General features: G+C 41.7%; 1 protein-coding gene across 1 annotated transcript in view; it reads right to left on the bottom strand.

The window, feature by feature from the left end:
* Positions 1 to 17266, bottom strand: part of SYN2 (synapsin II) — a 198970-nt gene that overhangs the window by 13982 nt on the left and 167722 nt on the right. Inside the window, exon 10 of the mRNA XM_040591760.1 lies at positions 10817 to 10966. Within this exon, the coding sequence (XP_040447694.1) occupies positions 10817 to 10966 (150 nt within the window). The remainder of the gene's footprint in view (positions 1 to 10816; positions 10967 to 17266) is intronic.

Here is a 17266-nt window from a genome sequence, read left to right on the forward strand (position 1 = left end):
TCCACAGCCGGTCAACCCCAACGGTCAAGGATGCGGTCTTCTTTTACCGCAGCTCTTGATTAAAGAAGCCAGATTTCAACTCCTCTTTGTGAAAAGGGAACATTAAAAGCATGCAGTTGCACAGCAGCTTTCAGGCAGTTCTTTCCAGAGAAAAAATTGCTCCCGAAAGACAAGGAAGGAATGCGGGCTATGTGATAGGAGAGAGCTCCCCCTGTGTGCTGAAGCAGCTGGGACCGAAACGCGAAGGCAAGCGTTTGGACCGGGGGAGCCGAAAGGCAGGCAGGCAGGCAAGGGACAGGGGGATGATATGTCTAGAAGACTGTCCAGCTACTGGGAAGTTAAACTCCCTTACACCATTCACAGTGTACATACATCCACCTATATACGCGGGGGGTACCGATACTCCCGGGGCTTGGCAGTGGCACAATCCTGCTCTGTTTGAAGTTGTAAGGAAGGTTTAGACCCTCAGACCCAGGGACTATGACCCTGGCTGATGCTGTGCTGTATCTGGTCCTCCAGTCTTAAAAAAAAACCCTAAAATAAACCCCATTTTTTTTAATATGGGATGGCAAGTAATCTTTGCATGAACAGGGAGAGATTAAGATCTACAGAACTTCAGCTTGAGCCACAAAGATCCATCCTTACTGGATCCATTCAGAATTGAAGCTTATGCTTTGGAAAAAGAGAGCCTGGAAAAAAGATGGTGGAGCTAATTCAAGTCCAATCCTATAACCCACACTTTATCTTAATAGTACGGTATCAGTGTTACGGAACAGTGGAGTAGGAGGAGACATGGAGCAGAGGTAATGCACTGAGTGAAACACTTGAGCTCTCCCCCAAACACCAGCAGAGTTCAGAACTCTGCTATATGAGCTGGGCATAAGACCTCTCTGTCAGTGGTTGCCTGGGCTTCTCTTCTTGCTTCTCCTGGTGCAGTACAAGTACGCAGCCACACAGAGGAGGTACTGGTGGCTGGTCTGAACAAGGATGAGCTTCCCGAGTCTCTCCTGAGGAGCTGAGAGATACTGGAAAATGATATATAAACAGCTAAAAACAAGCTTGCTCCACCAGCAGCTAGACAGGCGGAGCACTGATCCACCACCAGATCAGTGTCTGCGGTGGTGGGGGGCAAGAGGTTCTTTTGTTCTACAGACAAATCAAGAATATTTGAAAATGAGCTCCTCTGTTTTGGATTTTTCCTTAATTTCTCTTGGTGCTTATCCTCATTTAAAAATTGTAACGCAGATGTAGCACGTGGTCCTTATTCAAAATAAACCGTGGCAATGACTGCTGGGGAGAGGGACAGAATCCTCGCAAGTTAAACATGGAGTAAAGCCAAACGGCTTTGCTTAACAGGTTATGATTTAAAGGTCAGAGAAATCAAATAAAAAAGTCAAGTGGAGACAGAGAAGGCTAACAAAAAAAGTAGAGAGGAAACACCCACCAGAGTGGGGAAAGGAAAGGAGACCAAGGAAAAGCCTCCAAAAAAAAGATATTTCTATTAGGCTCAGCTTAAATAAACAAAATCAGAGAGTAAAAATAGATGAAAAATAAGATAAAATAAAAAAATCAAAGGGATGTTATATGATAGTAATTATAGCACTAAGACAAAACAGTGAGATCGAACTTTGACCCTACTTTTCTATTCGTGTGGCAGCTATTGCCTGTTCTAGAATGATGGGATTACTGTTTTCCTTGCTTTAATTTCAAAAAGGTTGGGTTTTGCTCTATAGTGGAATGAGGACATTTTTCAAAGTTTCCCCCAAATGCCTGTGGGACAAAAAAGCTCTTTCTCACAGGAGCCTACTAAGAACATACAGGTTACTCTACAGTGGTGGGCTCATGGTTACTTAAAAATGAAATTTTTCTTTGCTCTTCAGGGTAGGCACCACAGAGTTCCAGAGTTCCCAGACACAGTGTCTGCTTCTGCCAACACAACTGGCAGATTGTGAGATGATCAGAAGATCATCTGGCAGAAGATAAAAAAGTTAACAAAAGCACGATTTTGTTGTGTGAATGAAGACAAAAAGAGAACAGCATTGTTATTGCATTTCAAATAAAGGGGGGAAAGTATCTATTAACTACCAATACTTCTTATGTTTTTCAGTTTTAGCTAGCATTTGGTTGCCTTTTGCATTATAAAATTATTAGTACTAAGGCTAAAGCGCTATATCCTACAGACAACTGAAGTCATCCTAATCATCCTGTCCTGAGGCTTGACTCTGTCAGGTCGCCTGTGGGGCGTTTTCCTTGGGGCTTCTCCTCCAAGAAGCACCTTCACGAGCAACTCCTCGCCTTACCGAGCTTCCCTTGGCTTGTCTGCAGGGATCATCTGTTTTACCAGGTACACGGCCCGTGATAAGCCTTCAATATAGTGTATTAATAATAAAAGAGTATCAAGCCACATCCTGAATGCTTTTATTTCATTTGGACAAATTTCTGTTGATGTCGGTAGAAATGTGGACCACATAATCTTAAACCTTTAATGTACGAGCCTTAGTATATTCTCTCTTACAGTCTAAACATCATCAGAGCCCTTCAAAAAGGGCATTGCAAAGGCACACTCGCTTAGCTCTTGGCACATTATTTCAAAACAAGCTAAGAAAGATAAGCACTTATTAGTATTTTGATTTAATCATCCTCATTTAATGGATACATTAACAACTGACAACCAAAAGCATTTATGTAGGCATTCAACATTAGCAAACAACCAGTAAGCTATTTACCTGTTATTTCTGTTCACGAATGAGACTAAAAAAGCAACAGAATTGAGCAATACATCCCTCCCTCCCTTAGTAATTACTCCACCTACTGGTACAGGATCTCAATAAGTATTTAAATATAGGTTATGTTAACTTTTCACGATCAATTTGTTAGTAAAATCTCTGCTCAACATTTGTATGTTGTCTCCCACTGTTTTTTAATTACTGGCAATATTAAAAATCTTGGGATTTATTTTCCTGCCTAACTTTGTAAATTAATATATTACAATACCCGAATATCAAATGCAAATGCTTAAAATAAATCAAGATTTGTGTAATGAAATAGTGACTATCTTAAACATACGGACATCAAAGTCTGAGTCTCTGCCTCTGCTGCGATCTCTGCCAGTTACACGGTATCTGCCCTGAACAGGTAACTTATTCAAAGATGGACAAAGCATCCTTGGTGTAGGAAAAAAAATGCTACCGTTTTATACTTGTGTTCAATAAACTTGACTGCTGTGAGCTTTGCTGGAGTGAAGTATGCCTTAAATGTGGCCTTTTACCAGGATGTGGTGAGTTCAGGGTCCATACATACTTACTTTCTTCTGCTTTTCTTAATTCCATACATTTATATTAGGATCTAAAAGGGTAACAGCTGTTTTTCTTATATTTTCACAAATGTAAAAAAACTAAAAGGTTAAAAAAAGCTTGGGTTAAAATAAGCATCTCCTCTTTCATATACACACAACTAAACATGTATGCGTACACATTAAAGCAGCACATTAAAATGCATTTAATCTTAAAATAATGTAAATAAATAAATACAGCAGCATTATGATTTTTTTTTTTTGTAGGGAGCATTTAGTATATGTAAAATGTATACCCATTTTCTTGTTTCATGTGATGCAACTTCTGTAAGACGATGGAAGACGTTGTAATACTAAAAAAAGTTCTCCCAGCAAAGAATATGCCAGAAGATGTCGCTAGGATTCAAAGAACCAAAACTCACCGCAGTGAAAGAGGTCCAGACCTTCCCCATGTCAAAAATCGTTTTAACGTGACAGATTGAAGAATGACTTTTGATTTCTATACCCTTTGACAGATACTGTGTTTCGTGTTGTGTGATGTGTATATATGGCCCGGGAACATTGTTCCTGATGAGTTTTGATGGTTTAGATTCTCTGACGGTATTTTTAGGAAGGTATCTTGCTGCTGCCTGACTAACTTGCCTTTAAGTCGCAATAATAACTCAGTAAGAATTTTAATGGGAAAAGTAATTTGCTTACTAGGGACTATGATTTAACAGAACTTCTAGGCAGATGGTAAAGAATAACTACTTAGATTTTGTTTGCAGTCACTGATGGCTGTTGAAGCACATACAAACTTTCTGAGGTAAACAATGAACAGAAAAACCCTTATTGATTGCTAATGAGGACTACAGAAGATGCTCAATTAGTATCGACAGTCTACTTGTTTATTGACAAGCCATATTGCTCTGTTTATATAGGTAACCTGATGTCAGAGTTTGGAAAGGTAAAAGATTAAAGAGGCAGACACTAAAATGCTGCCCAGACTTTTTCCAGGTCTCTGTGCTCCCTTGCCTGGAGCAAGGAGACAGTCAGGCTAATCTCCTGAGCACATGTAGGACCTGGGCTTCCATCAGATGTGATTCCACAAGTCTGGGTGCATCCACTTTATGGTCGTATGATGCCACAGCTACCATTTATCCCCTATTTAAATGTCTTCCTAAGAGAAAGAAATACAGCAGGTATGGTTTTAGAGGTCATTAGATCATTTACCAACCTTCTTAAGGCAAGCTGTTCTTAAATTACTCCCGCTGTTAGTATAGATCTAATTATACCAGTGTGATCACCAGAGTGATTTGCTTGGCACCAGTTCAGCAGGATTCTCAGATACTCCCACTGAAACTCTGTATTTATCTTCATTCGTGCACATTCAGAGTGGTCTAGTGTGGTCTTTTAATTTCTTATTTGTTAGGCAGTCTTCCTTTCCAGACATAAGGAAGACGAGTATGTTCCTGCAAGTAAGTGCCAACAGACTGTGACAGAAAGAAAACTCTCAGTGGTGATGTTAATTGGTGGGATGAACACGGCCTGGCTAACGCAAGGAGATTCAGCGTTAGGAGTCTGAGGGATGGCACAAAGCTGTAGCAAACCTGCAAGTCACGGCCCTGTTCCTTTTCCTCGATCGATGGTTATACTTCAGGTGAACTTCTGAGACACTGGGCAAAGCAGAAAGTCATTTAGAGATAAGGTTCCCACCTCAGATTTAGTGCAGAGGGATTTACTTCCCCTAATAAGCAGGCTAATACTGAATTCTAGATTTCCGTTTAACTCCATGACGGGATCCTTCCCAGTTAAATGCCTTCTTCAGTTAAGATCAAGTAACTGTACCGTCTGGCCACCATAAAAGCTTCAGTGATTTGAAACAAATTGCTGCTCATCATAAGTAGTTTGCTTTAAAAGAAAAGTCTGACAAACGGAAGGTAATAGAACTGTGACTGCTCTTATGGAAGCCCAAGAACAGGTAATTTGATAAGACTTTGCTTTTTTCTCTGGAGGTAATAATTTTTATTTACACTGTGTTCACATTTGGTTCAATTTTATCTCTGAACACATTAAAATTAAACTGGAGAAAACTGCTTGGCTGTAGTTAAATCATGTAAGGGATCAGGGAATGGAGAATGAGTAAGATAAAGAGAAAACCAGGAAAAAGGGAAATAAATCAAACCAGATCTCTGAGTAGCTGAAGACAGCTGAGTAAGGGCTCCTTGACCCCAGTTGCTACCGAACTCAGTGTAATTGTACCGAACTTCCCTGTGGGTGAAGAGCAAAGAAGGTATTAAAACATTTTAGCAAAGAGTGTTAAAAAATGAAACTCTTTGGGTTCTGCTATTCTAGTCTCAAAATAATTAAAAGACCATCTTCTTCACTTCTGCATTGTTTGTTCGTTTATTACCAGTGTGCTGCTCTTTTCTTTTAAATCAAACAGGACCAGGATGTAGCTGGGAACGCTGTGCTTTTGTGATGTTATGTCATTACGGATATTGTGTCTGTGGTGCACAGACTTCTTCCTTCCATTAAGGATAATAATTCTTGTTCTTTTGTGGATAATGCAACATGGTCTCAACAGAGCTGGACTGAAATAATATTTCCCTAATACGATTTGCCTTAGCTTCAACTGCTAACATGACAGTAAACATTTTTAAGAGCATTTCATGCTAATACACATGCACAATGCAATATTCTACACATAATTTAGTTTATCACAACTCATACCATGAGCTGATAGGCAGCTTTGAATAGGTATTTCATTATGATTGCTTTATATGCAAATGCTGCTACAGAAACAGGCATGGAATAGCCTGCACTGAGCAACCACCTGAGGAGCTTTGCCGATCCAGACAGCGGAGGTTTTGGCAGTGATCCTTGGTATCAACAGATGGAGGCAGAGATAAGTGATTCCACTGGCTAGAACACTTCACTGGGTAGTTTTACCTACTGGGTTGTTTTTAAGGAAAGATTTGAAAAAGGCTTCCTAAAAGATCTGTCAAAAGTATTCAAAGAGATTACAAAGGTAGAAATTTAGATTTCCATCATTTTATTGCCTGCAAGCTGAGTAGGTTTGTCTCATGGAAAACTATTAAAATCATATTCCTAGATAAAATTGTATTCTGTATTTTCATCATAGCTGTGAGTAAAACAAGCTGTCATGTTTTTAAATTAAATAGAAACAACATCATTTTTGGAAAGAGGTTTTTGACCACACGCAGTTACATCAGATGGAACTTCTCTGAGTTCAGGGACTCTTGTTTTTCTTTGTAGTGGGAAGACTTGTAAAGTGGCTGGTAAGAGCCAAGCCGGCAAGCCTTGAATCCTGTAAGCGAGGATGCTCTCGATCCCGATACAGTTCAATCATGCTGTCAAAGGTATGGAGCAAACTGCATCCTGGGACCAGACAAAAGCCTGAGACCCAGTCTGGTGGCTGCAGCGAGCCCGGTGGCCTGAGGTGCAACAGGCAGAGCTGCCAGCTGCAGCTTTTCTCCTTCACCGATTCTCTGCCATTCTGTGCACCAGCAGGACTCGCTAGGGAGCCCAGGCAAGTATTTATAGAGAAATAAACATGTAATATGCAAAATGCGTATTTAAAAAAATCTCAATATATCTGATGTCTTGGAGTATAGATTTAATGGCTTTAAGAATCACAGGATCTGCACCCCCAAGGCTGCAACATGAGCAAAGGTCCCTGCCCTTGGCGCGCGCTCCTGCTGGCACACGGGCAGCGAACCACGCTGGCCCTCCAACATGCTGCAAGGCCAATCATCTCCATCAAGATTTGGCTGCAGAGCTCCAAATAAAGACTTATTTTCCTAATCATTGACTTGTTTTCTGATGGATAGTCAATTGGAATAGTACCGACCGCTGTAGGCATTTATAAATTGAAGCTTTTTTTTATGTATGGTGCATCCACTGCCACTGGATTGTAAATAATTTTTACCCCCCCCCCTAGATAATAAGGGAATTCCAAACATGGCACATCTATAGCTGTACTATTGACTGTAAACTGTTAATTTAAAAGCAGAAGTAGCAAACCACACAAATTACTCTTTGATATTTATATTACTTTGGTTTCTAAGACCACACATTCACATGACCATAGTTGATTTGGGAGAAATTACTGGCTTTGCATTTTATGTGACCTGTAGAAACAGGCAGTACCCCACTGCCCCACAAATGAATGGGCTGTATTTCTCAAGAATAGGAAATAATTTCTTAGATTAGGAAAGGAGAAGACTGTTCGAAGATGAAAGGGACAGCTTGGTTTAACAGCCTGATTTTATTCTTAGGAAAATAACACAGCTAAAAATTAACTACACGTGAAGAGATATCTGCACTATAAATACTACAGATCTGTTTCACCATTTTCCCTTAAAGCTGGGAAGACTAACGGGCATTTGGAAATAGCATCTTCTGCAGAAATTCAGATCCCCTTTGTCTGTCCTAAACTGGTGGATAATATAACAAGGCAAATTTTCTGCAAAAAGGAAGCAAAGTCTGATTAACTGGGAGGAAAATCAACAAATATTGCAAATATTCTGAAGGGGTATCTCTGGTTTTGGTCAACTCAACTGCAATTCGTAATTTAAGGATAGGATAAGGAAAAGGGAATTCATGTTGCATAACATCCTGTTGCCATTGGCAAAGGCAGAATTCCTCAGTAACCCAAACTAAATAGAAATCTAACAGAAGTCCAGCAGCTAGCCAGAAAATACTACCTTCAAATTCATCCAAAACTTTTTTTGTTTAAGAGGAAAAAAACCCTTTTCATGGACACGATGAGTGACAGCAATGACTGAGGAATTTAGAAACTTTCTTAAAAAATTCTTTGTGTCCCATTTTCATTCTGGACTTACATAGGCAGTTTTTCTTTGGAAATGAGTAAAAACTTTATTTACATACAACAGATAACCATTCTTTGGATGACACCAGTAAACATAAAGATTCTTCCTCCCTTGTCTGCTTTAAAATCCAGGGAAGCATGCCTGCCCAAGACCTTACTTTTTTTACCCAAAATGTGAAGAATCAAATATTTCAAATGACTGTGAATCCATTCATGCTACAATATTGTCTATTACTGTTTTAAATTTTGATTTATATTGACTTGCATACTCTGGGCAACTCTAAATTTGACTCTTGGCTTTATTTTAATATATGGCTAATTTACAAGTCCTAAAACAAGCTGTATTTTGGCATTAGGTGATTTATTTCTTTCCCCTCCTTGTCATTCTTTTTCAGTGCCCTTTACAATGGTCTTGAGTCATGTTGAATGGAAACTTCTCCATTGTATGTGGTTCTGCGGTTGAAACAATTTTGTGCTTAGTTTCAAGTGGCTGTAATATAAATAGAAGCCACGCCACTTTTTTATGTGGGATGGTGTATTTTTATAACTTAAAGCATGATGATATATTTGAAGAACAAATTAGTCATTCTGCCTCAAGAACTAGTCTGTCTGAGGTATGCCACAAAATTGGTTTCAAGTTGTTTACCTGGTGTGCAGCCTACTGGGAGTAAAAACAGATTCTTGATTTAGGCTTTGTAATTCCTGTATTACAGTTTGGCTTATTCTATTCTGTTGCTTAACTGATTACCATGGAGCTGCACTGTACCGAGCAGCGCTACAGTCCTTAATGGCTTATTGTCAGAATGTATTGTCATGGTTTATTCCTTCAGTATATTAAAAGAAGTACATGAAAGTTACAGCTGATAATGCTGCTCTTGATCAGACTGGCTGCCTAGCTACGAAGATATAAACGGTGATATTTAGCATTTATATAGCATTTTGCAAAGAATCATAGACTCATACAATGGTTTGGGTTAGAACAGACCTTTAGGTCTAGATGATCTAGTCTGACCCCTCCTACCATGGGCAGGGCCACCTTCCACTGCCCAGGTCACTCCCAGCCCCGTCCAGCCTGGCCTTGGGCACTGCCAGGGATGGGGCACCCACAGCTGCCCTGGGCAGCCTGGGCCAGCGCCTCGCCACCCTCATTGTAAAGAATTTCTTCCTTGTATTCAACCTAAATCTACCCTCTTTCAGTTTAAAGCCATTGCCCCTTGTCCTGTCACTACATACAGGTCCTGATAAAAAGTCTTTCTCTATCTTTATTACAAACTCCTTTTAAGCACTGAAGTGCCACAGTGTCTCCCCGGAGCCTTCTCTTCTCCAGGCTGAACAACCCCAGCTCTCTCAGCCCGTCTTCACAGCAGAGGTGTTCTAGCCCTTTGATCATTCTCATGGCCCTCCTCTGGACCCACTCTAACAGGTCCACATCTTCCTTGTACTGGGGACCCCCGAGCTGAATGGTCTCATGAGAGTGGAGTAGAAGGGGAGAATTGCCTCTCTCGACCTGCTGGCCATGCTTCTTGTGATGCAGCCCAGGACAAGGTTGGCTTGCTGGGCTGCAAGTGCACATTGTGGAAAAATTCCAGTTTTTCATCCACTGGTATCCCCAAGTCCCATCTGCAGGACTGCTCTTAATCAATTTGTCACCCAGTCTGTACAGATATTGGGGGACTGCCAGGACCCAAGTGCAGGACCCTGCCATCCAGGTCCTTCTGGATGGCATCCCTTCCTTCTAGCGTATTGACGGCACCACTCAGCTTGGCATCACCTGCACACTCGCTGAGGGTGCACTCCATGCCACTAAGTCATTAATAAACAGTACTGGTCCCAGTACAGACCCTTGAGGGACACCGCTTGTCACCCGTTTCCATTTGAACATTGAGCCGTTGACTGTAACACTAGATGCAGTGATCCAGACAGTTCCTTATCCATCCAATTGTCCACCCATCAAATCCATATCTCTCCGATTTAGAGGCAAAATATTTACATTCTTAGAGCCTTTCACCAAAATACCACACTCTCAGAATTTATTTAAATGATCAATAAAATAAACTTCACCTTTTGAAAGCATGGAAATGGAAACACAAAGATGATTTCTGAAGTCTGAAAGCCAGCTGGCAGCAAGGTAAGGTGCAGAATTCTGCATCCCCACACTATCATTATCAGGCCATTTACGATTAAATAAGTGAAATGCATCTATTTGCAACCTTTGACACAAGTTTTCTAGTATGCTATTTCAGGAGTTTCCTAGATTTTTAAGGTATTTTCACGAACTGCAGCACATAAAAAAAGATTATCATGTAACTCATTTCTCACCAGAAAAACAAAACCTATTGTCTTACTATTATTTCTGACATCCTTGGGGCAAAGATTGTTTATGACAGTGCTTCTTATTATTTCCGTGATATTTTATACAGATGTAACTGAAAGGAAACAATACACAGCCTGGTAATTCACTGAATCCACAGTTACCAGTTCACTGGTAGAAACACACCAACACTTGCACATGATTATATCTGGAGATAGTCTCACTTAAATATGACAAACCTGTAACACGTGTTGACAAGCTCTGAATCCGCGTAGTTCAGGGTATGTCTGCACAGTTTTCCAGCCAAATTCTCTGAGGAAACTTTTGAGCTTAAAATTATAGAATAAGATGCTCTCTTTTAAAAACAACAGTTTCCTACCTGAGGCTGCTGAGTGGCAGTGGGTCTCTGAGGAGATGGTATAGGAGTTTTGGACAACATTTGGTTCATTTTGCTTACAACTAGATCCGTTATGTGTTGCCTGTCTTCAGCCTGGTGCTCACCAATCAGAGGCATTGCACAGTCCATGACCTGTAGAATAAAACCATACATCAGCTGCTGATACAGCACCGAGTAAACTTGTTGCACATCTGTGTAGTATGTCAGGTCATCTGTTTACTTAATTGTTTGTAAGAAAAGTCAAACAAGATCTTTAGAAATGGTATATGTTAGATCAGAAAAAAAACCCCAAAACCAAACAACAGCCCCCGTGCAGGATATGGGTCAGAGCAAGAGAAGAGGAACTTTACAACGTCATCCCTTTCCAGTCTCCAAGCAACATACAGGTTCAGTACTTGAGCGTGCATGCTCTGAGGAACACGACTCCTGCGGGAAGCACAGAGCTGATAAAGAAAATGAAATTTCTGTGGTCTGCTAAAAATCTGAAGTAACTGTCTGTGTTTCTGTCTAAGCTACATTTCTGAAGATTTTCCCTCTTAGGTGTTTTTGTGGCTCATACCGTGTTCATTAGCAGAATTAGAACATGGAAATGTGAATTAAAACTTCAGCTTCCTAGCTATTTGTCAGATTTCTGCTAGGGAAGGCTGGGTCCTTATTGATTAATGAAAAATTTAAGATAAGACCTTGTTATTGATATGTTTTTTTGAAAAGTAGTGTGGCTGCACGGCAGCTGATGCAAAAAAGAAGTAAGAATTTCTACAAAGAAAGCAGGATATCAGAGGCAAATAAAAATGTGCACATTCCCATTCTAAATGGGGCAGGTTAGTAGTGTTCAGCAATTATTTAATTTAGTTGTTCAGATGAATAAAACTAATACTGAATTCAGTCACTTTAGTGGGTTATAAGCATTTGTTATTTCTACGGAATATTTGTTATTTCTATAGTGTATCTACTTTTGGCACATCTGTGTTTGTTTCAGGGGAAATAAAAGCATAACATAATAACCCCAACTATACTCACAATGGCACTGGACACTCTTATTTCAACAATAAAAGGATGTAGTTCCCTTTCAAGGAACTGCAATCCTTTTTCGACATATATCAAGGCTGCTCAGAAACAGGTGAAGGCATGTCACCTGCGGTCCTGCATTCTGCTGTTTCTCATAGGTATGGAACACAAGTGACTGAGGTCCACAATACAAACAAGAGTATTAATAATTAATAAGAGGCTGTCAGGGATAAAGCAGTTAAACTACATTAGCAGTAATACACCATATGGATGTCATTATATCTGATCCAGTTAGTCTTTGTACAAACTTGAGTTGTGTCCATCTACCACTCAGTCTATGAAAAGCTGTCCAGCCGCCAAATCTCACACAATAAATATTTCTCACTAGCGTAGGCAAATCCTGCAGTAGACACAATAATAAGCTGTGCTGGGAAGTGAGAGGGTGGTGGTGGGTGAAGAAGGAAAGACTCATTAGTAAGGGATCCTCATGGGTTTAGTACAAAGCAATCAGTGAATTTTGTAAGGGTGTTTTAGTACTTCCAAAAGCGCACCCTCCTGTGTCTCTTCGGATTCTGCAGTTCCTTCTCTATTGCAGGTAAATGAAACAAGGATGAGAAGGTTCAACAGAGTCAGAAGAGCGTTGGAGGACTTTTGCTGCCACAGGCAATTGCTAATGGCCAAAACCCCACAAACGTCTCCCCCTCCTATCCAATCTCTAGCCAAAGGACCAGGCAGACAGCTCTGCTATGGGGAGGCAGGACTGGTTTGGCTGGAGAGGTTAATTCCCATCTCCTGGGGTGGGCGTTCTGCTATAGATTGTTGCCTTCAGCTATTTTTGTTAGTTAACCAGCTCGTGTAGTTTAAGGGAAGATACTGAAATTTTGTGGTAAGACCTGATACAAGGTGGAAGAATTTTGTTATCTGTAGGGGTATCACTGAAGAGCATGAAGCTAGTGCATCTGCATTGTATGGACCCCTCCTGAGGTGGAAGAGATACAGTGGGAACAACGAAACTCTTCCCAGTTCATCAGCCTACACCAAACACTTTATCTCCTTTATAAACCAAGAGCAGTTTCATCTTCCTTCTTTTAGATATTCAAGTGCTTCTAGGAATTAGACACACAAATCGAGTATTACATAGAATCGTTTAGGTTGGAAAAGACCTTTGAGATCATCAAGCCCAACCGTTAACCCAGGACTGCCAAGCCCAGCACTGAACCGTGTCCCTAAACACCACATCTGTGTGTCTTTTAAACACCTCCGGGGACGGTGATACCACCACCTCCCTGGGCAGCCTGTTCCCATGCTCGGCCACCCTTTCCGTGAAGACATTTTTCCTGACATCCCATCTAAACCTCCCCTGGCGCAACCTGAGGCCATTTCCTCTTGTCCTGTCACTTGTCACCTGGGAGAAGAGACCGACCCCCCCTGCCCACAGCCCCTGTCAGGTCGTTGCAGAGAGCGATAAGGTCCCCCCTGAGCCCCCTCCTCTCCCGGCTGAACACCCCCCGTTCCCTCAGCTGCTCCCACAGGACTTGTGCCCCAGCCCCTTCCCCAGCTCCGCTGCCCGTCTCTGGACACGCTCCAGCCCCTCAGTGTCTGTCTTGCAGTGAGGGGCCCAAAACCCAACACAGGATTCGCCGTGCGGCCGCACCAGCGCCGAGCGCAGGGGGACGGTCACTGCCCTGGTCCCGCTGGCCACACAGTTTCAGATACCAGCCAGGATGCTGTTGGCCTCCTTGGCCACCTGGGCACACCGCTGGCCCATGCCCAGCCGGCCGTCAGCCAGCGCCCCCCGGCCCTCCCCCGCCGGGCAGTTCCCAGCCCCCTGCCCCCAGCAGCGCTGCTGGGGCTGGTGTGACCCCCGGGCAGGGCCCGGCACTCAGCCCCCTCGAACCCCATGCGGTGGCCTCGGCCCATCGGCCCGGCCTGGCCAGATCCCTCTGCAGAGCCCCCTGCCCTCCAGCACATCAACACTCCCACCCAACTTGGTGTGCAAACTGGCTGAGGGTGCACTGGATCCCCTCATCCAGGTCACTGATAACGATACTAACCAGGACTGGCCCCAGCCCTGAGCCCTGGGGAACACCGCTTGTGACCAGCCACCAACTGGCTTTAATGCCATTTACTACTGCCCACGGGCTCGGCCGTCCTGCCAGCCTTTAACCCAGCAAAGTATCCACCTGTCCAAGCCATGAGCAGCCAGTTTCTCCAGGAGAATGCTTAAAAGAGGCATTTGGATTTAAACGAACATGCACATTCATCACAACGCTGGAATGTAATCTTCCATCTTGCATAGTAGTTGGGAATGAGCTGCACTGTAAATAGTATTGCCAAAACTTGAGGATTTTCAAAATATCTAAGTGCCACAGAAATTCTTACCGAGACGGAGAAAGACTGCTTCATTCTAATAACAAGATTAGTTTTAAGTCCAAAAGCATTTACATTATTCTGTTCGTTCATTTACAAGAGACACTGGCATGGAGTATTGGCAACCAAAACGCTGGCAATACTTGTTCTGGAATTTTCAGATCTGGGGTGTCTCTTCTAAGCTTCCTCACAGCTAAAAGGCTTTACAATAATAGCAAAGTAAACAATGAAATAATAATTGAAATCCAGAGCAAATGTTTCTTAAGAAATGAATGAATGGTTTTCCACTCTTGGGGCACATAAATAGTATTGAAGAAATGCTTAATAATTACACAGGAAGTTTATAGAATGCACTATATCTTTTAATACAGATATTTTTAAGTGGAACATACCTGATGTTTTTAATTAATTGAGAGGAAAGTATTGAACCGATACAAGCTGATATTTCTGAATAGGTAAAATGTGGTCTTGCTGGTTGTGTGGCTCTTGAAGCACAAAATCTTTGAGGATTTACTTCAGTATTAATTTCTGCTCAGATATTGCTATTTCTTAAAATTGTTGTAATGTTTAAAGATCCACTTCATTTTATCATGAGCTTTTTCTTGTAAGAGTAATACGTATAATACCTGGAGGGAGGAGGCAACCATATGTACCAGATACTTTTGCAAGGACTTTAAAGTGTTAAACATGACTGAACGTTAGAATGTCCCGGTGTCAGTGTGAAGGGCATTGGATGCTTGGTTGTCTCCTGCAAAACATCTGATTTTCAGAAAGGGAGTTACATCTGTGGTCTGAAAACCTGCCCCTTTTGAAGGCAGGCATGAATGACATCTATTTTTCAAAATATTGCTCCTCCCACTATCAGGTGTATATTAACCCCCCTCTTACCCAACAAAAGCAGCAACAGTTGTATGGTTCTCAAGTGTGCAAAGAAATCCTCACTTTTCTTACCATCCAATTACATTAAAAAAATTATTTGGATTGACTGTGAAACTAATTGTCTAAAATAAGGTCAAGCCAAAGGATTAGACAGGTTTAAGATCTGCAGGACTGGCTTCTGACAGAATTTCTGTTTTTAAATACTTCTCTAACTGCAAGTTTACATATAAACATTCTTTAGGAGGTACTGCTATGTTGTTTACCAGAACATGTGGGAAAAGTGTAGTTCTATGGCTAAGGATAAAAAAAGAAGCCTTGAGGTGTTGCTCAAAACTTCACGTTGACTTCAGTGGAGAAGACCTTACGTTTCTTGAGGACAGCACTTGCAGGCATAGCCGCCCTGTTCCCATGTTGAGCCAGATTCAGATTCATATGGTGTTACACGTCATAGCCGTCTGCCCTTGACAAGCTTGGGCCACTTGGACAGGTTTTGGCATTGTTAAAGATCCTTCTGTGCATCGCTATAGCTGAACCAATACCGTTGGCCAAAGATATGCTGAACCTGACACTGACGACGTACTGAGCCAGATGCCGAGTCCTGAACGGTGGCAAGCTGTAAGTGTTCTGGTGCCCTACCGAAGCACACAGATAGTAGCCAAGTGGTAAAAAGAGAAAGTAAGGCATCAGACTGTAACGAAAACTACCGATCCCAAACTAAAATGTCACTAACTAGCTGAGCGAGTAAAAGATTACCGAGGCTTAAAAGCGGTTTAATTGCAGGACACCGTCCAGTTTAATAACCAATTGGACTCGAGAGGCAATGCGGGGGGGGGGTGAGGGGGTGGCTGAGGGGGCTCCTAGTGCTTGCATTGCTGAGTGGGGATGGCTGGAGTGTCTGAGCACTGCAATTACACCCAGCGTGGCATGTGGCTGCTCAGAAGAGACTGAGCTTCCCTCTGTTACTGCCGCTGCCACCCCAGGGACAGAGGTGGCCCTTGCGCAGAGAGCGCTTCTGCTGTTCCTAGAGGAGCCAAGATCGAGGTGAACACTTCACAGGGTGGGGTTTGTTGTCTTTTTTTCTTTACAAGAATGCCATCTAGCATGATGCTGAAATACATCTTCCTTCCTAGTAAAATAACTAACGACAGTTATCAGAAATCAGTCATGCTTTATATAAATGTATCTTACAATTTTTTTTAAAAAATATTTTGGGTAACACTACCAGTTTTTAAAACCTGCGAGTGACTAACAGGAATGTCATGCTAGCATTTCCCCCACTTCAGAGGAGTTGACAAAGTTTAAACATACACAAAGGATCCTGTTTAGAAACAGTCTATTTACAGCTTGTACTAGTTTTAAAATATCATTCAAAAACAGCCAGGTGGGTTTTTTTCAGTGCCTAGTTTAGCTATTTAAAATCGTGGAGTTTCCCACTAAGAGGATTTCATAGAAAAAAAAGACATCTGTAATTTATAAAATCAAATATGTTACTTTTACAGATGACAGTAAAAACATGCATCACTATGAATTATGATCACTTAGTTCATATCAATTCTATATTCCATTTATATGCATTACAATACCCAGTTCTATGGGATTAATTTCTTTTATGACCCAGAAACCATATTCTGAAATGCACTTAATGCGTCTTTATATTAAACTATAAGAGACTGACTGCATATATTAGCAGTAGTAACAGAAACTACAGCAGCATGTTTAAGTCAACACAATACTGTGATAAAATAAAACACTTTTATTTTATTTACACTTTTATTATGACCTTCTGGTGATACAACCTTCCAGTGAATTAGTCTGGGCCCTCCGCTGCTGGTGTGGATAAGGCAAATAATTGAAATTTGGGCTGCAAGATTGGGACTGGCAAGAAAGAGAAATGCTGTTTGACGAGTATGAAAGAAAACGGGATGGGATTAATAAAGGAGCCATTGCAATTATAAAAGATCAGTAATTGCAAAGGGATCATCATATCTGAAGGAGAAACTACTCTGACTGCCACTTCCCCCAGTTCTCCATTACTTGTTATGTTTACCACCACAGGATTAAGAAAGTTCTCTTGCTTAGAGCCTGATGAAGTGCCAGCCCAGACAGTGCTGGGAAGGCAGAGTTGTGAGGATAAAGGGCGGGCAAAGGTAAAGAACTTTGCTGATACAGTGGGAG

The sequence above is a fragment of the Falco naumanni genome, chromosome 4, assembly GCF_017639655.2.
Source record: "Falco naumanni isolate bFalNau1 chromosome 4, bFalNau1.pat, whole genome shotgun sequence".
NCBI lineage: Eukaryota > Metazoa > Chordata > Aves > Falconiformes > Falconidae > Falco > Falco naumanni.